This window comes from Mustelus asterias, chromosome 5, assembly GCF_964213995.1.
Source record: "Mustelus asterias chromosome 5, sMusAst1.hap1.1, whole genome shotgun sequence".
Lineage (NCBI taxonomy): Eukaryota > Metazoa > Chordata > Chondrichthyes > Carcharhiniformes > Triakidae > Mustelus > Mustelus asterias.
The window spans coordinates 21,287,465-21,302,028 of NC_135805.1; the positions used below are offsets into that span (position 1 = coordinate 21,287,465).

A 14,564-nucleotide genomic window follows, 5' to 3' on the forward strand; every position below is an offset into this window, starting at 1 on the left:
GCAACTGGATCCTGAACTTCTTAACTCACAGACCACACTCAGTAAGGATAGGCAAGAACATCTCTTCCACAATCATCCTCAACGCCGGTGCTCCACAAAGCTGTGTCCGCAGCACCTTAGTATACTCCTTATACACCTACAACTGTGCGGCCAAATCTCCTCCAACTCGATTTTCAAGTTTGCTGATGACACCACCGTAGTGAGTCAGATTTCAGACAATGATGAGACAGAGTACAGGAATGAGATAGAGAATCTGGTGAACTGGTGCAACAACAATAATCTCTCCCTCAATGTCAGCAAAATGAAGGAGATTGTCATCGACCTCAGGAAGTGTAGTGGAAGACACACCTGGAGGTGAAGTAGCAATGGTCGAGAGCTTCAAACCTTTAGGTGTCCAGATCACCTGCCCTGGTCCCCCCATGCTGACGCTATAATTAAGAAAGCCCACCAACGGCTCTACTTTCTCAAGAGACGAAGGAAATTTGGCATGTCCACTACGACTCTCTCCAACTTTTACAGATGCACCATAGAAAGCATTCTTTCTGGTTGTATCACAGCTTGGTATGGCTCCTGTTCTGTTCAAGACCACAAGAAACTACAAAGGGTCGTGAATGAAGCTCAGTCGGTCACTGAAACTAGCCCCCCATCCATTGACTCTACACTTCCTGCTGCCTCGGAAAAGCAGCCAGCATAATCGAGGACCCTATGCACTCTGGACATTCTCTCTTGCAACTTCTTCCATCGGGAAAAAGATACAAAAGTCTGACATCACATACCAACCGACTCAAGAACAGCTTCTTCCCTGCTGCCATCAGGGACCTTCCTCGCATTAAGTTGATCTTTCTCTACACCCTAGCTATGACTGTAACGCTACATTCTGCACTCTCTCCTTTCCTTCTCTATGAACGGTATGCTTTGTCTGTATAACACGCAAGAAACAATACTTTTCACTGTGTACCAATACATGTGACAAAAATCAAATCAAGATGCACTGCCGCACTTCACCGAAGAAATCCTTGGACAGCATCTTCCAAACCCATGATCACTTCCACCTAGAAGGACAAGGGCAGCAGAAACATGGGAACGCCACTGTCTGCAAGTTCTCTTCCAAGCCACTCACTGTCCTGACTTGAAAATATATCACTATTCCTTCACAGTCGCTGGGTCAAAATCCTGGAATTCTCTCCCTAATGGCATTATGGGTCAACCCACCGCACATGGACTGCAACGATTCAAGAAGGCAGCTCACCACCACCACCTCGAGGGCAACTAGGGATGGGCAATAAATGTTGGCCTAGCCAGCGACAGGTATGCCCCACAAATGAATTTAAACAACCCATCCGGTTCATTAATGTCCTTTAGGAGAAGAAATGTGCCATCCTGGTCTACATGTGACTCCAGACCCACAGCAATGTGGTTGACTCTTAACTGCCACTCAATTAGGGGAATTAGGCTAGAAACGCCCACATCCCATGGAAGGAAATAAAAACTTAGGTGAAGTCATACCTAAGGGAGATCGTTAGAAATCATAGAAACCCTACAGTGCAGAAGGAGGCCATTCGGCCCATCGAGCCTGCACCGACCACAATCCCACCCAGGCCCTACCCCCACATATTTTACCCACTAATCCCTCTAACCTACACATCCCAGGACTCTAAGGGGCAATTTTTTAACCTGGCCAATCAACCTAACCCACACATCTTTGGACTGTGGGAGGAAACCGGAGCACCCGGAGGAAACCCACGCAGACACGAGGAGAATGTGCAAACTCCACACAGACAGTGACCCGAGCCGGGAATCGAACCCGGGACCCTGGAGCTGTGAAGCAGCAGTGCTAACCACTGTGCTACCGTGCCGCCCTGTTGTGGTTGTTTGGCGTCAATCATCTCAGTCCCAGGGCATAGGTAATGTCCGACGCCTAACCATCAGTGGCCTTCCCTCCATCATATGTTCAGAGATGGGGATATTGGCTGATGAATGCACAACTGTTCCGCACCATTTATGACTCCTCAGTAGTACTGAAGCAGTCCATGCCCATATGAGCAGGCTTGGGCTGATAAGTAGCCAGTTACACTCGCAGTGCTCAGCAATGATCAACAAGAGAGAATTCTACTGACTCTCTTTGACATTTGATGGCATTACCATTGCTGAATCTCCAACAGTCAACATCCTGGGGGCTACAATTGACCAGAAACAGAAACTAGATCAATCATATAAATACTGTGGATACAAGAACAGGTCAGGGCCTGGGAATTATCCAGGAGTTTGATGGAATACTCTCCACTTTCCTGGATCAGTGCAGCTCTAACTAAACTGAAGAAGCAAAACACATCCAGGACAAAGAAACCTTCTTGATTGGCACCCGCTCAGGCTTTTGTTGCACTACACATTACCCATCTTGAATCACTCTTCTAATCATACAACATATAAACCAATATGCTGGAACTCTGCCATCTGCAGTCTTCATTATTTGTTCCCTGAAAATGAATTAAAGGCTTTTGTCCAGTGTGTCAAATAACAGTGCTTCTTCGTCATTGATTTATAATGTTTTCATTATCCTTCTCAAGGTAATTTAAGGCTGTGCAATAAACGCAGGCCTAGCCAGTGACACCCACATCCCGTGGACAAACGTTAAAAAAATAAAGTAACACTTGACATTTTTTTGGATTTACTTACAGGATGTGGGTGTCACTGGCTAGACCAGTACTGAGTGGCTATCCCTAGTTGCTTTTGAGAGGGTGATGGTGAGCTGCTTTCTTGAGCAGCTGCAGCTGCTGAACAGTAGGTACACCCACTGTGCTGTTAGGGAAGGAGTTCCAGGATTTTGACTCAGTGACAGTGAAGGAATGATGATAAATTTCCAAATCAGGATGGTGAGTGGCTTGGAGGGGAACTTCCCAGTGGTGGTGTTCCCATGTACCTGCTGCTCTTCTAGATTAGAGTGGTTGTGGGTTTGGATGGTGCTGCCTTAGGAGCCTTGTTGAGTTCCTGCAGTGCACTTTGTAGATGGTACACACAGCTGCCACTGTTCATCGATGGTGAGTGGGCTGCTTTGTCCTGGATGACATCAAGCTTTTTGAGTGTTGTTGGAGCTGCACTCATCCCAGACAAGTAGAATCGTAGAAACCCTACAGTGCAGAAAAAGGCTATTTGGCCCATCAAGTCTGCACCGACCACAATCCCACCCAGGTCCTATCCTCGAAACCCCACATATTTACCCTGCTATTCTCTCTAACATACACATCCCAGATCACTAAGGGGCAATTTAGCATGATCAATCAACCTAACCTGCACATCTTTGAACTGTGGAGAGTAACTTAAAGTTAATTTATTTGTCACAAAGAACAATGCAGCACAGGGACAGGCCCTTCGGCCCTCCAAGCCTGCGCTGCTCATGTGCCCAACTAGACCATTCGTTTGTATCCCTCTATTCCCAGTCTGTTCATGTGGCTATCTAGATAAGTCTTAAACGATCCCAGCGTGTCTGCCTCAATCATCTTGCTCGGCAGTGCATTCCAGGCCCCCACCACCCTCTGTGTAAAATACGTCCCCCTGACATCTGTGTTGAACCCCCTCACCTTGAACCCGTGACCCTTGTGTTCGTCACCTCCGACCTGGGAAAAAGCTTCCCACTGTTCACCCTATCTATGCCCTTCATAATTTTATACACCTCTATTAGGTTGCCCCTCATCCTCCGTCTTTCCAGGGAGAACAACCCCAGTTTACCCAATCTCTCCTCATAGCTAAGACCCTCCATACCAGGCAACATCCTGGTGAACCTTTTCTGTACTCTCTCCAAAGCCTCCATGTCCTTCTGGTAGTGTGGCAACCAGAACTGGTCGCAGTATTCCAAATGTGGCCTAACCAACGTTCTATATAACTGCAACATCATATGCCAACTTTTATATTCTATGCCCCGTCCAATAAAGGCAAGCATGCCATATGCCTCTTGACCACCCTCTCCACCTGTGCTGCCACCTTTAAGGATCTGTGGACTTGTACACCCAGGTCCCTCTGTGTGTCTATACTCCTGATGGTTCTGCCATTTATTGTATAGCTCCCCCTTACATTAGATCTACCGAAATGCATCGCTTCGCATTTATCTGGATTAAATTCCATCTGCCATTTCTCCACCCAATGTTCTAGCCTATCTATATCCTGCTGTACTCTCTGACAATGTTCATCACTATCCGCAACTCCAGCAATCCTTGTGTTGTTCGCAAACTTACTGATCACACCAGCTACATCTTCCTCCAAATCATTTATATATATCACAAACAGCCGAGGTCCCAGTACAGAGCCCTGCGGAACACCACTATTCACAGACCTCCAACCGGAAAAAGACCCCTCCACTGTTACCCTCTGTCTTCTATGGCTAAGCCAGTTCTCCACCCATCTAGCTAGCTCACCTTTTATCCCGTGAGATTTAACCTTTTGCACTAGCCTGCCATGAGGGACCTTGTCAAATGCTTTACTAAAATCTATATAGACGACATCCACGACCCTTCCCTCGTCAATCGTTTTTGTCGTCACCTCAAAAAACTCAACCAAATTTGTGAGGCATGACCTCCCTCACACAAAACCATGCTGTCTATTGCTAATGAGATTATTCAGTTCTAAATGCGCATATATCCTATCTCTAAGAATCTTCTCCAACAACTTCCCTACCACGGACGTCAAGCTCACTGGCCTATAATTACCCGGGTTATCCTTGCTACCCTTCTTAAATAACGGGACCACATTTGCTATCCTCCAATCCTCTGGGACCTCCAATCCTCTGGGCCTGTCTTGATGCTCTCCCCACTCCCATTGTTTTGTTTCTTAAAGACTGGATTAGTTGTAAGTATTCGCATTCCAACCATTATTCATGTAAATTGAGTCTGTGTCTTATAAGTTCTGTTTGTGAACAGAATTCCCACTCACCTGAAGAAGGGGCTCAGAGCCTCGAAAGCTTGTGTGGCTTTTGCTACCAAATAAACCTGTTGGACTTTAACCTGGTGTTGTTAAACTTCTTACTGTGTTTACCCCAGTCCAACGCCGGCATCTCCACATCACCTCACCTGTGTCCAGTGAAGAGACAAAGATTTCTGTTAGAGGCCCAGCAATTTCATCTTTTGCCTCTCTGAGGAGTCTAGGATAGATGCCATCTGGCCCTGGGGATTTGTCTGTCTTAATGTTTCCTAAAAAACCTAACACTTCCTCCCTTGTAATTGAGACTTTTTCTAACGGGTCAACACATCTCTCTGAGACACTACCAGTCAACATGTCCCTCTCCTTTGTGAATACTGATGCAAAGTATTCGCAAGTAGGCTTCCATTTACACTGCAATGAAGTTACTGTGAAAATCCCCCAGTCGCCACACTCCGGCGCCTGTTCGGGTACACCGAGGGAGAATTTAGCATGGCCAATCAACCTAACCTGCATATCTTTGGACTGTGGGAGGAAACCGGAGCACCTGGAGGAAACCCACGCAGACACTGAGAATGTGCAAATTCCACACAGACAGTGACCCAAGCCGGGAATCAAACCAGGGTCCCTGGCACTGTGAGGTAGCAGTGCTAGGCACTGTGCCATCGTGCCACTGCACATCTTTGGACTGTGGAGAATATTCCATTCCACTCCTGAATGTGCCTTGTAGATGGGGGCAGCCTTTGGGGAGTTAGGAGGTGAGTGACCTGCCACAGGATTCCTAGCCTTTGACTTGCTCTGGTATGCACAGTATTTGTATGGCTAGTCCAGTTCAGTTTCTGGTCAAAGGAAACCCGCAGGATGCTTGGTCGTGGGGGAGTCAGTAATGGTAATGCTATTGAATGTCAAGGGCTGGTGGTTAGAACCTTTGTTGGTGAGCATTTGTGACGTGCGAATGTTACATGAGGTATGAAATCTCATTGTGTATTCATTTGAAACAGGATATTATCATGGTGCAGGCAGCAAGGTTAGCGTGGTGCGGACGGCGAGGTTAGTGCAGTACAATGGGAAGTTTAGCATAGCATAAGTGCATTTACTTCATGAAATTCAGCTGTTATTTTGGAAAAATCTGCCATCAGATACAAGTGAATTGATGGTCATTGCTCAGCACAATTGTGATCTGTGTAGAAGGGACATTGGTCTCTAATTCTGTTACAGCCCTATGCACCGACACTGCAGCAGTACAATAAACCCGCAGTGACTCAACCTTTAGTTATATTGATTAACAGGGAGTTACTTTAATCGTTAGTCAAAAGGCCTGTAATTGTTTTTTGCGGTCTGAAACAAAGAGGACGCCCCATTATTCCTCTTTAGTAATAGTCTGACAACTTTCTCTCTCACCAGTTTCTCGGAAGCGAAAATCTAAAAACTGGGAGGCAGAGGATTTCTATGACAGTGATGAAGATACTTTCTTAGATCGGACCGGAGTTATTGAGAAGAAGAGGCTCAACAGAATGAAGAAAGCAGGGAAAGTAGAGGAGAAAGCGGAAACTTACGATTCATTGGTAAGAGTCTAAAGTTTTCTTTCAAAGATATGCTGAACCCTAGAAATATCATAATTTTCTAGAGAAGGAATGTGTGTGTGTGTGTGTGTGTGTGTGTGTGTGTGTGTGTGTGTGTATGGGCACCATTAAGAGTGGGGAGGGAGAAGCATGGGGAACATGTTTCCAGGTCACATTGTACAACTTGTGTTGCAAAGTTTCATTGTGGCAGTAATGGAGATGTTCCTCAAGCTAATACAGAAAGATAGAAAACTTTTGTTAATCCTGGTTCATTCATCCAGGAATAGCTCACAATTCTTCCCCAAAGCCACAGCATCTACTTTTCTCAAATAGTTCTGGGATGCTTGTCTCCTCAACCCACCTAAGTAGTCCATTCCATTGAGTTGATTACTTTTTGTTTAAAGGACTTTCTGATATCAGCCCTATGAACATAGAATATAGAACAAAGAACAGTACAGCACAGAACAGGCCCTTCGGCCCACGATGTTGTGCCGAGCTTTATCTGAAACCAAGATCAAGCTATCCCACTCCCTATCATCCTGGTGTGCTCCATGTGCCTATCCAATAACCGCTTAAATGTTCCTAAAGTGTCTGACTCCACTATCACTGCAGGCAGTCCATTCCACACCCCAACCACTCTCTGTGTAAAGAACCTACTTCTGATATCCTTCCTATATCTCCCACCATGAACCCTATAGTTATGCCCCCTTGTAATAGCTCCATCCACCCAAACGTTCACTCTATCTATCCCCTTCATCATTTTATAAACCTCTATTAAGTCTCCCCTCAACCTCCTCCGCTCCAGAGAGAGGTTTGACTTTCAATCTGTTTTCTTGTCATTCTAAGTGTGAAGTGATGCACTTTGGTAGGAAGAGTGAGGAGAAAAAAATATAAATTAAATGGTGCAGTTTTAAAGTGGGTGCAGGAACTGAGAAATCCACAATGTAATTCCATCTCGGCCTTTTGGCTAAGATGGAAGTGTCAGAGTAAGCCCAAGATGAGGTGCAATGCCTTATCTTGGTCAGCTTGGATCTTGTTTGTCTCTCTTGTGGGAACCATGAATTGGAATCAATTTGAATTTGGTTTTTTTGAATGAAATAAAAATTTGAAAAAAAAATCTAGGGTGTACTTCCTTGAAGATGACAGAACAAGTTGAGAAAACTGTTGCAAAGCCAGAGTGCTAATCGGGTCCAAGCCAGTTGGTCAAGCTGAAATCAAGACACTAGAGCTTTTCTTTAATAAGAGTTTATTGACTTGTTCAATCTCCCACTCAACCCAGTGTCCCAGCTATCCCCTATTTATATGAGCTCACTGACAATTAATACCCGTCACCTGTTTCTTTTAACCGTAACAGCATAATTGACAGGGCATTATCATACAAAGTAAGAAAGTTACACACAACCTTTATAACACAGAGGCTAAACCCAATTTTAGTATTATGGACAAGACACCTTTTAGGGAGGACATTGAGGACTGAAAGTGGATGCTGAAGAGATCTGCTAGAATGGCACCAGGAATGAAAAACTTCAGCTAAGTAGAAACACTAGGGTTGTTCTCCTTGGGGCAAAGACAATTAAAGATAGAATTGATAGAGGTGTTCAAGATCATGGGAAGGTTTTGATACACCAAATATGGAGATACTGTTTCCAGTGGCAGAAGAGTTGGTAATGAGAGTCACAGATTTCAGCTGATTGACAAAAAGAACCAGATGCAATAATGTGGGAACTTTTTTTTTAATGTGTCACATTATGGAATGCACTGCCTCAAAATCCACAGTCCAAAGATGTGCAGATTAAGTGGATTGGCTATGCTAAATTGCCCCCTAGTGTCGCAAGATGCGTAGGTTAGGTGGATTAGCCATGGTAAATGTGTGTGGGATTACGGGGATAGGGCGGAGGGGACCTGGATAAAATACTCTGTCCAGAGAGTCGGTTCAGACTCGATGGGCCAAATGGCTTCTTCTGATGTCTCAGGATTCCATGATCCTAAAAGGATGTTAGAAGCAGAATAAATAATATCCTTCAAAATGGGATTGGATAAGAACTCAAATATGAAAGACTACAAAAAACGACCAGGGGAGTGAGACTAATTGCACAACTCTTTGAAAGAGCTAGTACAGAGACAATGGGCGAATGGCCTTCTCTTGTGCTGTAAGATTCAGTGATTATAATGCCATGTTCAATAGGAGAACTAAATCTCTCATGTTGTGGTGCCATTTCTGACCCCCTCCTCCTTCGAATGTGGAACTTCTCTGGAACTGCACGGTGGGCTGAATTTTCTTGAGAAAACTGTGCAGAAGTAGAGTGTCCATAATACATCATGACTGTACTTAACTATAAAATTCTCGATTAGGAATGTACGGAAAGGCCCCGCTAATGATTTTTTTAATAGAAACCCTACAGTGCAGAAAGAGGCCATTTGGCCCATCGAGTCTGCACCGACCACAATCCCACCCAGGCCCTACCCCCATATCCCTACATATTTACCCACTAATCCCTCTAACCTACGCATCTCAGGACACTAAGGGGCAATTTTAGCATGGCCAAATCAACCTAACCTGCACATCTTTGGACTGTGGGAGAAAACCGGAGCACCCGGAGGAAACCCACGCAGACACGAGGAAAATGTGCAAACTCCACACAGACAGTGACCCAAGCTGGGAATCGAACCCAGGTCCCTGGAGCTGTGAAGCAGCAGTGCTAACCACTCTGCTACCGTGCTGCCCATACCACTCTGCTACCGTGCCGATTCTGCTGGTTAAAGAATCAGGTGTCTAAGTCTTATAGGCAGATTTCAAACTCCACCCTGGTCTGTACTCATCTCAGTTGTTGTGCAGCATGTTGTCCCCTTCCTAGTGTTAAGGAGAGGAGCATCAGTGTGCATCCCTATTCCTGGTTGCTAACTAGACCACAATCCCACGCAGGCCCTACCCCCATATCCCTACATATGGGGCGGCACGGTAGCACAGTGGTTAGCACTGCTGCTTCACAGCTCCAGGGTCCCAGGTTCGATTCCCGGCTCGGGTCACTGTCTGTGTGGAGTTTGCACATTCTCCTCGTGTCTGCGTGGGTTTCCTCCGGGTGCTCCGGTTTCCTCCCACAGTCCAAAGATGTGCGGGTTAGGTTGATTGGCCAGGTTCAAAAATTGCCCCTTAGAGTCCTGGGATGTGTAGGTTAGAGGGATTAGCGGGTAAAATATGTGGGGGTAGGGCCTGGGTGGGTTGTGGTCGGGCAGACTCGATGGGCCGAATGGCCTCCTTCTGCACTGTAGGGTTTCTATGATTTCTATTCTATGATTTCTAGAGTGCCATGCTGCACTTGTGTGCATGTATAAACGGATGAAGACAGTTTGTTGATCTGTCTCAATTTCATCCATTCTGTTAATGAGCTTGTTGACCAGCTAGACGTAAACAAAATTTCACTCTTGGTAGAGGTTACTGGAACCTGTAGAACCAGAGGAGGAAGGAGAGAGAATTGATAGGATGTTTGTCAAAATATTTATATTTTGAAGTTATAAAATGGCACTGTTTGGCTGCCTACTCAGCAGAGGTGGCAGCAGGAAGTCTTGCATCAATCATGAAACATAATGTCTTCTTTAATCGAAATCCCAGTCAACACTTGCCAGGAAGAATAATGGAATTTGACTGAGTCTAAGAATCGAGCCTATAAAAGGAACAACCTCAGTCTGAATTGTTCCACTTAAAATAACAGCTCTTTTTATTCCTACCAGCCAGAGTTGGCCAGTAAGAGAGCGCCTCTATATAATCCCTACAGTACAGAAGGAGGCCATTCGTCCCAACGAGTCTGTATCGACCACATCCCACCCAGGCCTAACCCCAACAATTTACCCAAGATGATCCCCCGACACTAGAGGCATGGCCAATCCACCTAACCTGCACATCTTTGGACTATGGGAGGAAACCGGAGCACCCGGAGGAAACCCACACAGACACGTGGGAGAACGTGCAAACTCTACACAGACAGCGACCCGAGGCCGGAATCCCTGGCGCTGTGAGGAAGCAATGCTAACCACTGTGCCACCGTGCTGCCCCCGCCTCTGAGTCAGATAATTATGGTCTATCTGGGCACAGCAATTGGCGGGGAGATGGAGAGGGAATTCAGTAACAAGCTCACTATAAGAAGGATGTGGAAGCGCTGGAAAGAGTGCAGAGGAGATTTACCAGGATGCTGCCTGGTTTGGAGGGTAGGTCATATGAGGAAAGGTTGAGGGAGCTAGGGCTGTTCTCTCTGGAGCGGAGGAGGCTGAGGGGAGACTTAATAGAGGTGTATAAAATGATGAAGGGGATAGATAGAGTGAACGTTCAAAGACTATTTCCTCGGGTGGATGGAGCTATTACAAGGGGGCATAACTATAGGGTTCGTACTGGGAGATACAGACGGATATCAGAGGTAGGTTCTTTACGCAGAGAGTGGTTGGGGTGTGGAATGGACTGCCTGCAGTGATAGTGGAGTCAGACACTTTAGAAACATTTAAGCGGTTATTGGATAGGCACATGGAGCACACCAGGATGATAGGGAGTGGGATAGCTTGATCTTGGTTTCAGATAAAGCTCAGCACAACATCGTGGGCCGAAGGGCCTGTTCTGTGCTGTACTGTTCTATGTTCTATGTAAGCGTTTGGGCAGGTATTGGGTGGGTTGGTCCATCAGGGGGAAAGGGGCTGCGCTGAGGGGGTGGGATGTGTTGATGCCCAGCATTGGCTGCATTCTTTGAATGTGAGGTTGGGCACAGCCTTGCTTCTCCAGCTCCACAATCTGGTCTGTTCCTGTTTAACAACATACCTTGTCAGTTGTGCTGCATATCTGTTTTTTGGTATTCAGCTGTGGGCAGTTTTGCTCCAACAAGACCTTTTCTGTGCACATAATTGCATCTTTGCTTCCACAGGTTGGCAAGTTAACCGAGGTGCAGAGAGAACTTTCTGACGTTGAAACCAAGTTGAAGATATCTGGCAAAGGTAAACACAAACCACTGAATGGGGACAATTTACAACAATGAACCCAGACTATGGCATGTTACCTCAGCGCTCTATTGAATTGCTATTGAGGCTGTAAGTAAAATCCCCACTGCCAGCCTTTTCTAGCTCAATAAAAGAGCTGAAATGAAATGTTGATCTTGAAGGAAGGTTTATTTCTTTGGGGTTGATGATCCATAACTATCAGATTTTGTTTGCTTGTCACAGCACCCAGGTGCTGTCATGATCTGACAGTGCACAAGGGTCGTGCTGAAATATAGAGAGCATCCAATTCAGGAACTCAGTGGAAAGAATGCTGAGAATTTCAAGAAATAGCAGGTTTGGGGCGTACAGGGAGAGGGAAGAGAATGGCACATGATAAATTGCCGGCTCTGCCAAACCAGTGGACGTAAATAATTTTGGAAAAAGGCTTTAACAGGTTTATTTTCAAATGGCGGAAAAGCCTTTGTTAGAATAATAGACAAATTTCAATTTCACCCATTTATTACTAATTATGCAGACTTTAATCACTGGAAAATTAGGATTGTATAGTTCCACTCAGTGCTGTTCCTGCAGCAGAAACAGCCTGACTCCTCAGAAGCTGAACAAACGGGATGTGACAATTTCCCAGTCCCTTACTCTAATTTAGACTGAGAAGGGGAATAGAAAAAAATGTAAGTAAGCTGAGTAAAATAATTTTTAGCAAGAGGCAAAAGACATTAGGCTTGGCGAGTCACTCCTATCTTGAAGAATTAGCTAACATATCCACTTTTTCTACAAGTCCTTTAGGGTGTTTCCTTTTTATCCCTGCATCAAATTGTCTATTGATCTTGTTTGTATTGTTCACCAAGGTACTTCACTAATAACCAATCTCACAAGTTTAGTGCCCTTTGGGTGAAGCCATCCACCTAGTTCTGCTTCTTAACCAATGCATTCCTTAGCATTTGATCCTGTTCTATAGAGAACTTCTTTGGCTCACTTCAGTCAATGCCTTCCTCCTTTTGAACTTCCAATCAAGAGTCCAACATTCGCAACCTTTTTTCTTAATTTAAGTTCCTGACATTTTTGAGGCTGTAACTCGCAGGGTAGATAAAAAGGAACCAGTGAATCAAGTGCATTTGTCACGTGAAAGGTCATTGCAAAAGATAATGGCTCATGGCATTGGGGTAATATATTAGCATAAATAGAGGATTGCTTAAAGGACAGAAAACAGTAGGAATGAATGGGTCATTTTCAGGTTGGCAGGCTGTTACTGGTGGGGAGCTGCAAGGGTCAGTGTTTGAGGCTTCAGCTATTTACAACCTGTATTGGTGGTCCAAATGAAAGGACTATGTAATATGTACAACTTTGCAGAGCACACATAGCTGGATCATAGAATTCTACAGTGCAGAAGGAGGCCATTCGGCCCATCGAGTCTGCACCGATCATAATCCCACCCAGGCCTTATTCCCATAACCCCATGTATTTACCCTAGCTAGTCCCCCTGACACTAAGGGGCAATTTAGTATTGCCAATCCACCTAACCCGCACATCTTTGGATTGTGGGAGGAAACCGGAGCATCCGGAGGAAATCCACGCAGACACAGGGAGAACGTGCAAACTCCGCACAGACGGTAACCCAAGTCGGGAATCAAACCCGGGTCCCTCGCGCTGTGAGGCAGCAGTGTTAATCACTGTGCCATCGTGCCACCCATAGGTCCTAGGTGGGAAAGTAAGCTGTGAGGAAGACACTGGCTATGAACAGATATAGATAGGTTAATGGAGTGTGCAAGAAGGTGGCAGGTGGAGAAAGTTATTTACTTTGGTAGGAAGAGTAGAAAATCAGATATTAAATGGTGAGAGACTATCAAATGGTGTTCAGAGAGATTTGTGTATTCTTGTGCCAGAATTCACTGCCTGTGTGGAGTTTGCATGTTCTCCCTGTGTCTGTGTGGGTTTCCTCTGGGTGCTCCAGTTTCCTCCCACAGTCTAAAGATGTGCTGGTTAGGTGCTTTGGCCATGCTAAATTGCCCCTTAGTGTCCTGGGATGCGTAGGTTAAAAGGATTAGTGGCATAAATATGTGGGGTTACGGGCCAGAATTCTCAGGCTGGTCCAGCCAATAGCGACCCACTGCATCATATTCCCTGGCAGCAATGGATGTGGGGCACGCAAAACCCCTTAGACATTGGCTGGCCGCCTCAGCCACTGGAAAATGCATTGTGAGGGCTGACCGGAAAATCCTGCTCATTAAGTTAACATACAGGTGCATCAGCTAAAAGTTAGGAAGCCAAATGGGATGTTGATTTTTGTTGCAAGGGGTTTGGAGTACAAGAATAAGGCAGGCTTGCTGCAATTGTACAAAACTCCGGTGAGATCTCAAATAGAGTGCTGTGTGCAGTGTTCATACCCAAGGAAAGATGTACTTAACTCAGTAGGAGTGCAACAAAGGTTTACCAGACTGATGCCTGGGATGTGAGGGTTAACGTGTGATCTGCCTGGGATGGAACATGTAAATTATGAAGAGAGCTTGGATAGGCTTGTTTTCGCTGGAGCAGAGAAGACTGAAGGGCGACCTGATCGAGGTGTACAAGATTATGAGGGACATGGACATTGGATAAAGAGCAACTGGTCCCCTTAGTTGAAAGGTCTGTCACAAGTTCAAGGTGGAGGGCAGGAGGTTTGCGGGGGGATGTGAGGAAAAACATTTTACCCAGAGGGTGGTGATGGTCTGGAATGCGCTGCCTGGGAGGGTGGTAGAGGCGGGTTGCCTCACATCCTTTAAAAAGTACCTGGAAGAGCACTTGGCACATCATAGCATTCAAGGCTATGGGCCAAGTGCTGGTGAATGGGATTAGGCAAAATATTGCGGAAGCTGGAATCTTAAACGAAAGCAAAAAATGCTGGAAAATCTCAACAGGTCTGATAGCATCTGCGGAGAGAGAATAGAACCAATGTTTCAACTCTGGATAACCCTTCATCAGAGGGTCATCCAGACTCGAAACATTGGCTCTATTCTCTCTCCACAGATGCTGTCAGACCTGCTGAGATCTTTTAGCATTTTCTGTTTCTGTTGCTGCTAAATGGGATTAGATGGTAGGTCAGGTGTTTTACAAGTGTCGGTGCAAACTCAACAGGCCGAAGGG

General features: G+C 45.6%; 1 protein-coding gene across 2 annotated transcripts in view; it reads left to right on the top strand.

Moving 5' to 3' along the window:
* The window catches only part of slc4a1ap (solute carrier family 4 member 1 adaptor protein), a 164,300-nt gene that overhangs the window by 72,917 nt on the left and 76,819 nt on the right, over window positions 1–14,564 (top strand). For both annotated transcript variants that reach the window (XM_078212238.1, XM_078212239.1), the window contains 2 exons: window positions 6,313–6,473; window positions 11,375–11,444. In XM_078212238.1, coding sequence (XP_078068364.1) covers window positions 6,313–6,473; window positions 11,375–11,444 — 231 coding nt within the window. The remainder of the gene's footprint in view (window positions 1–6,312; window positions 6,474–11,374; window positions 11,445–14,564) is intronic.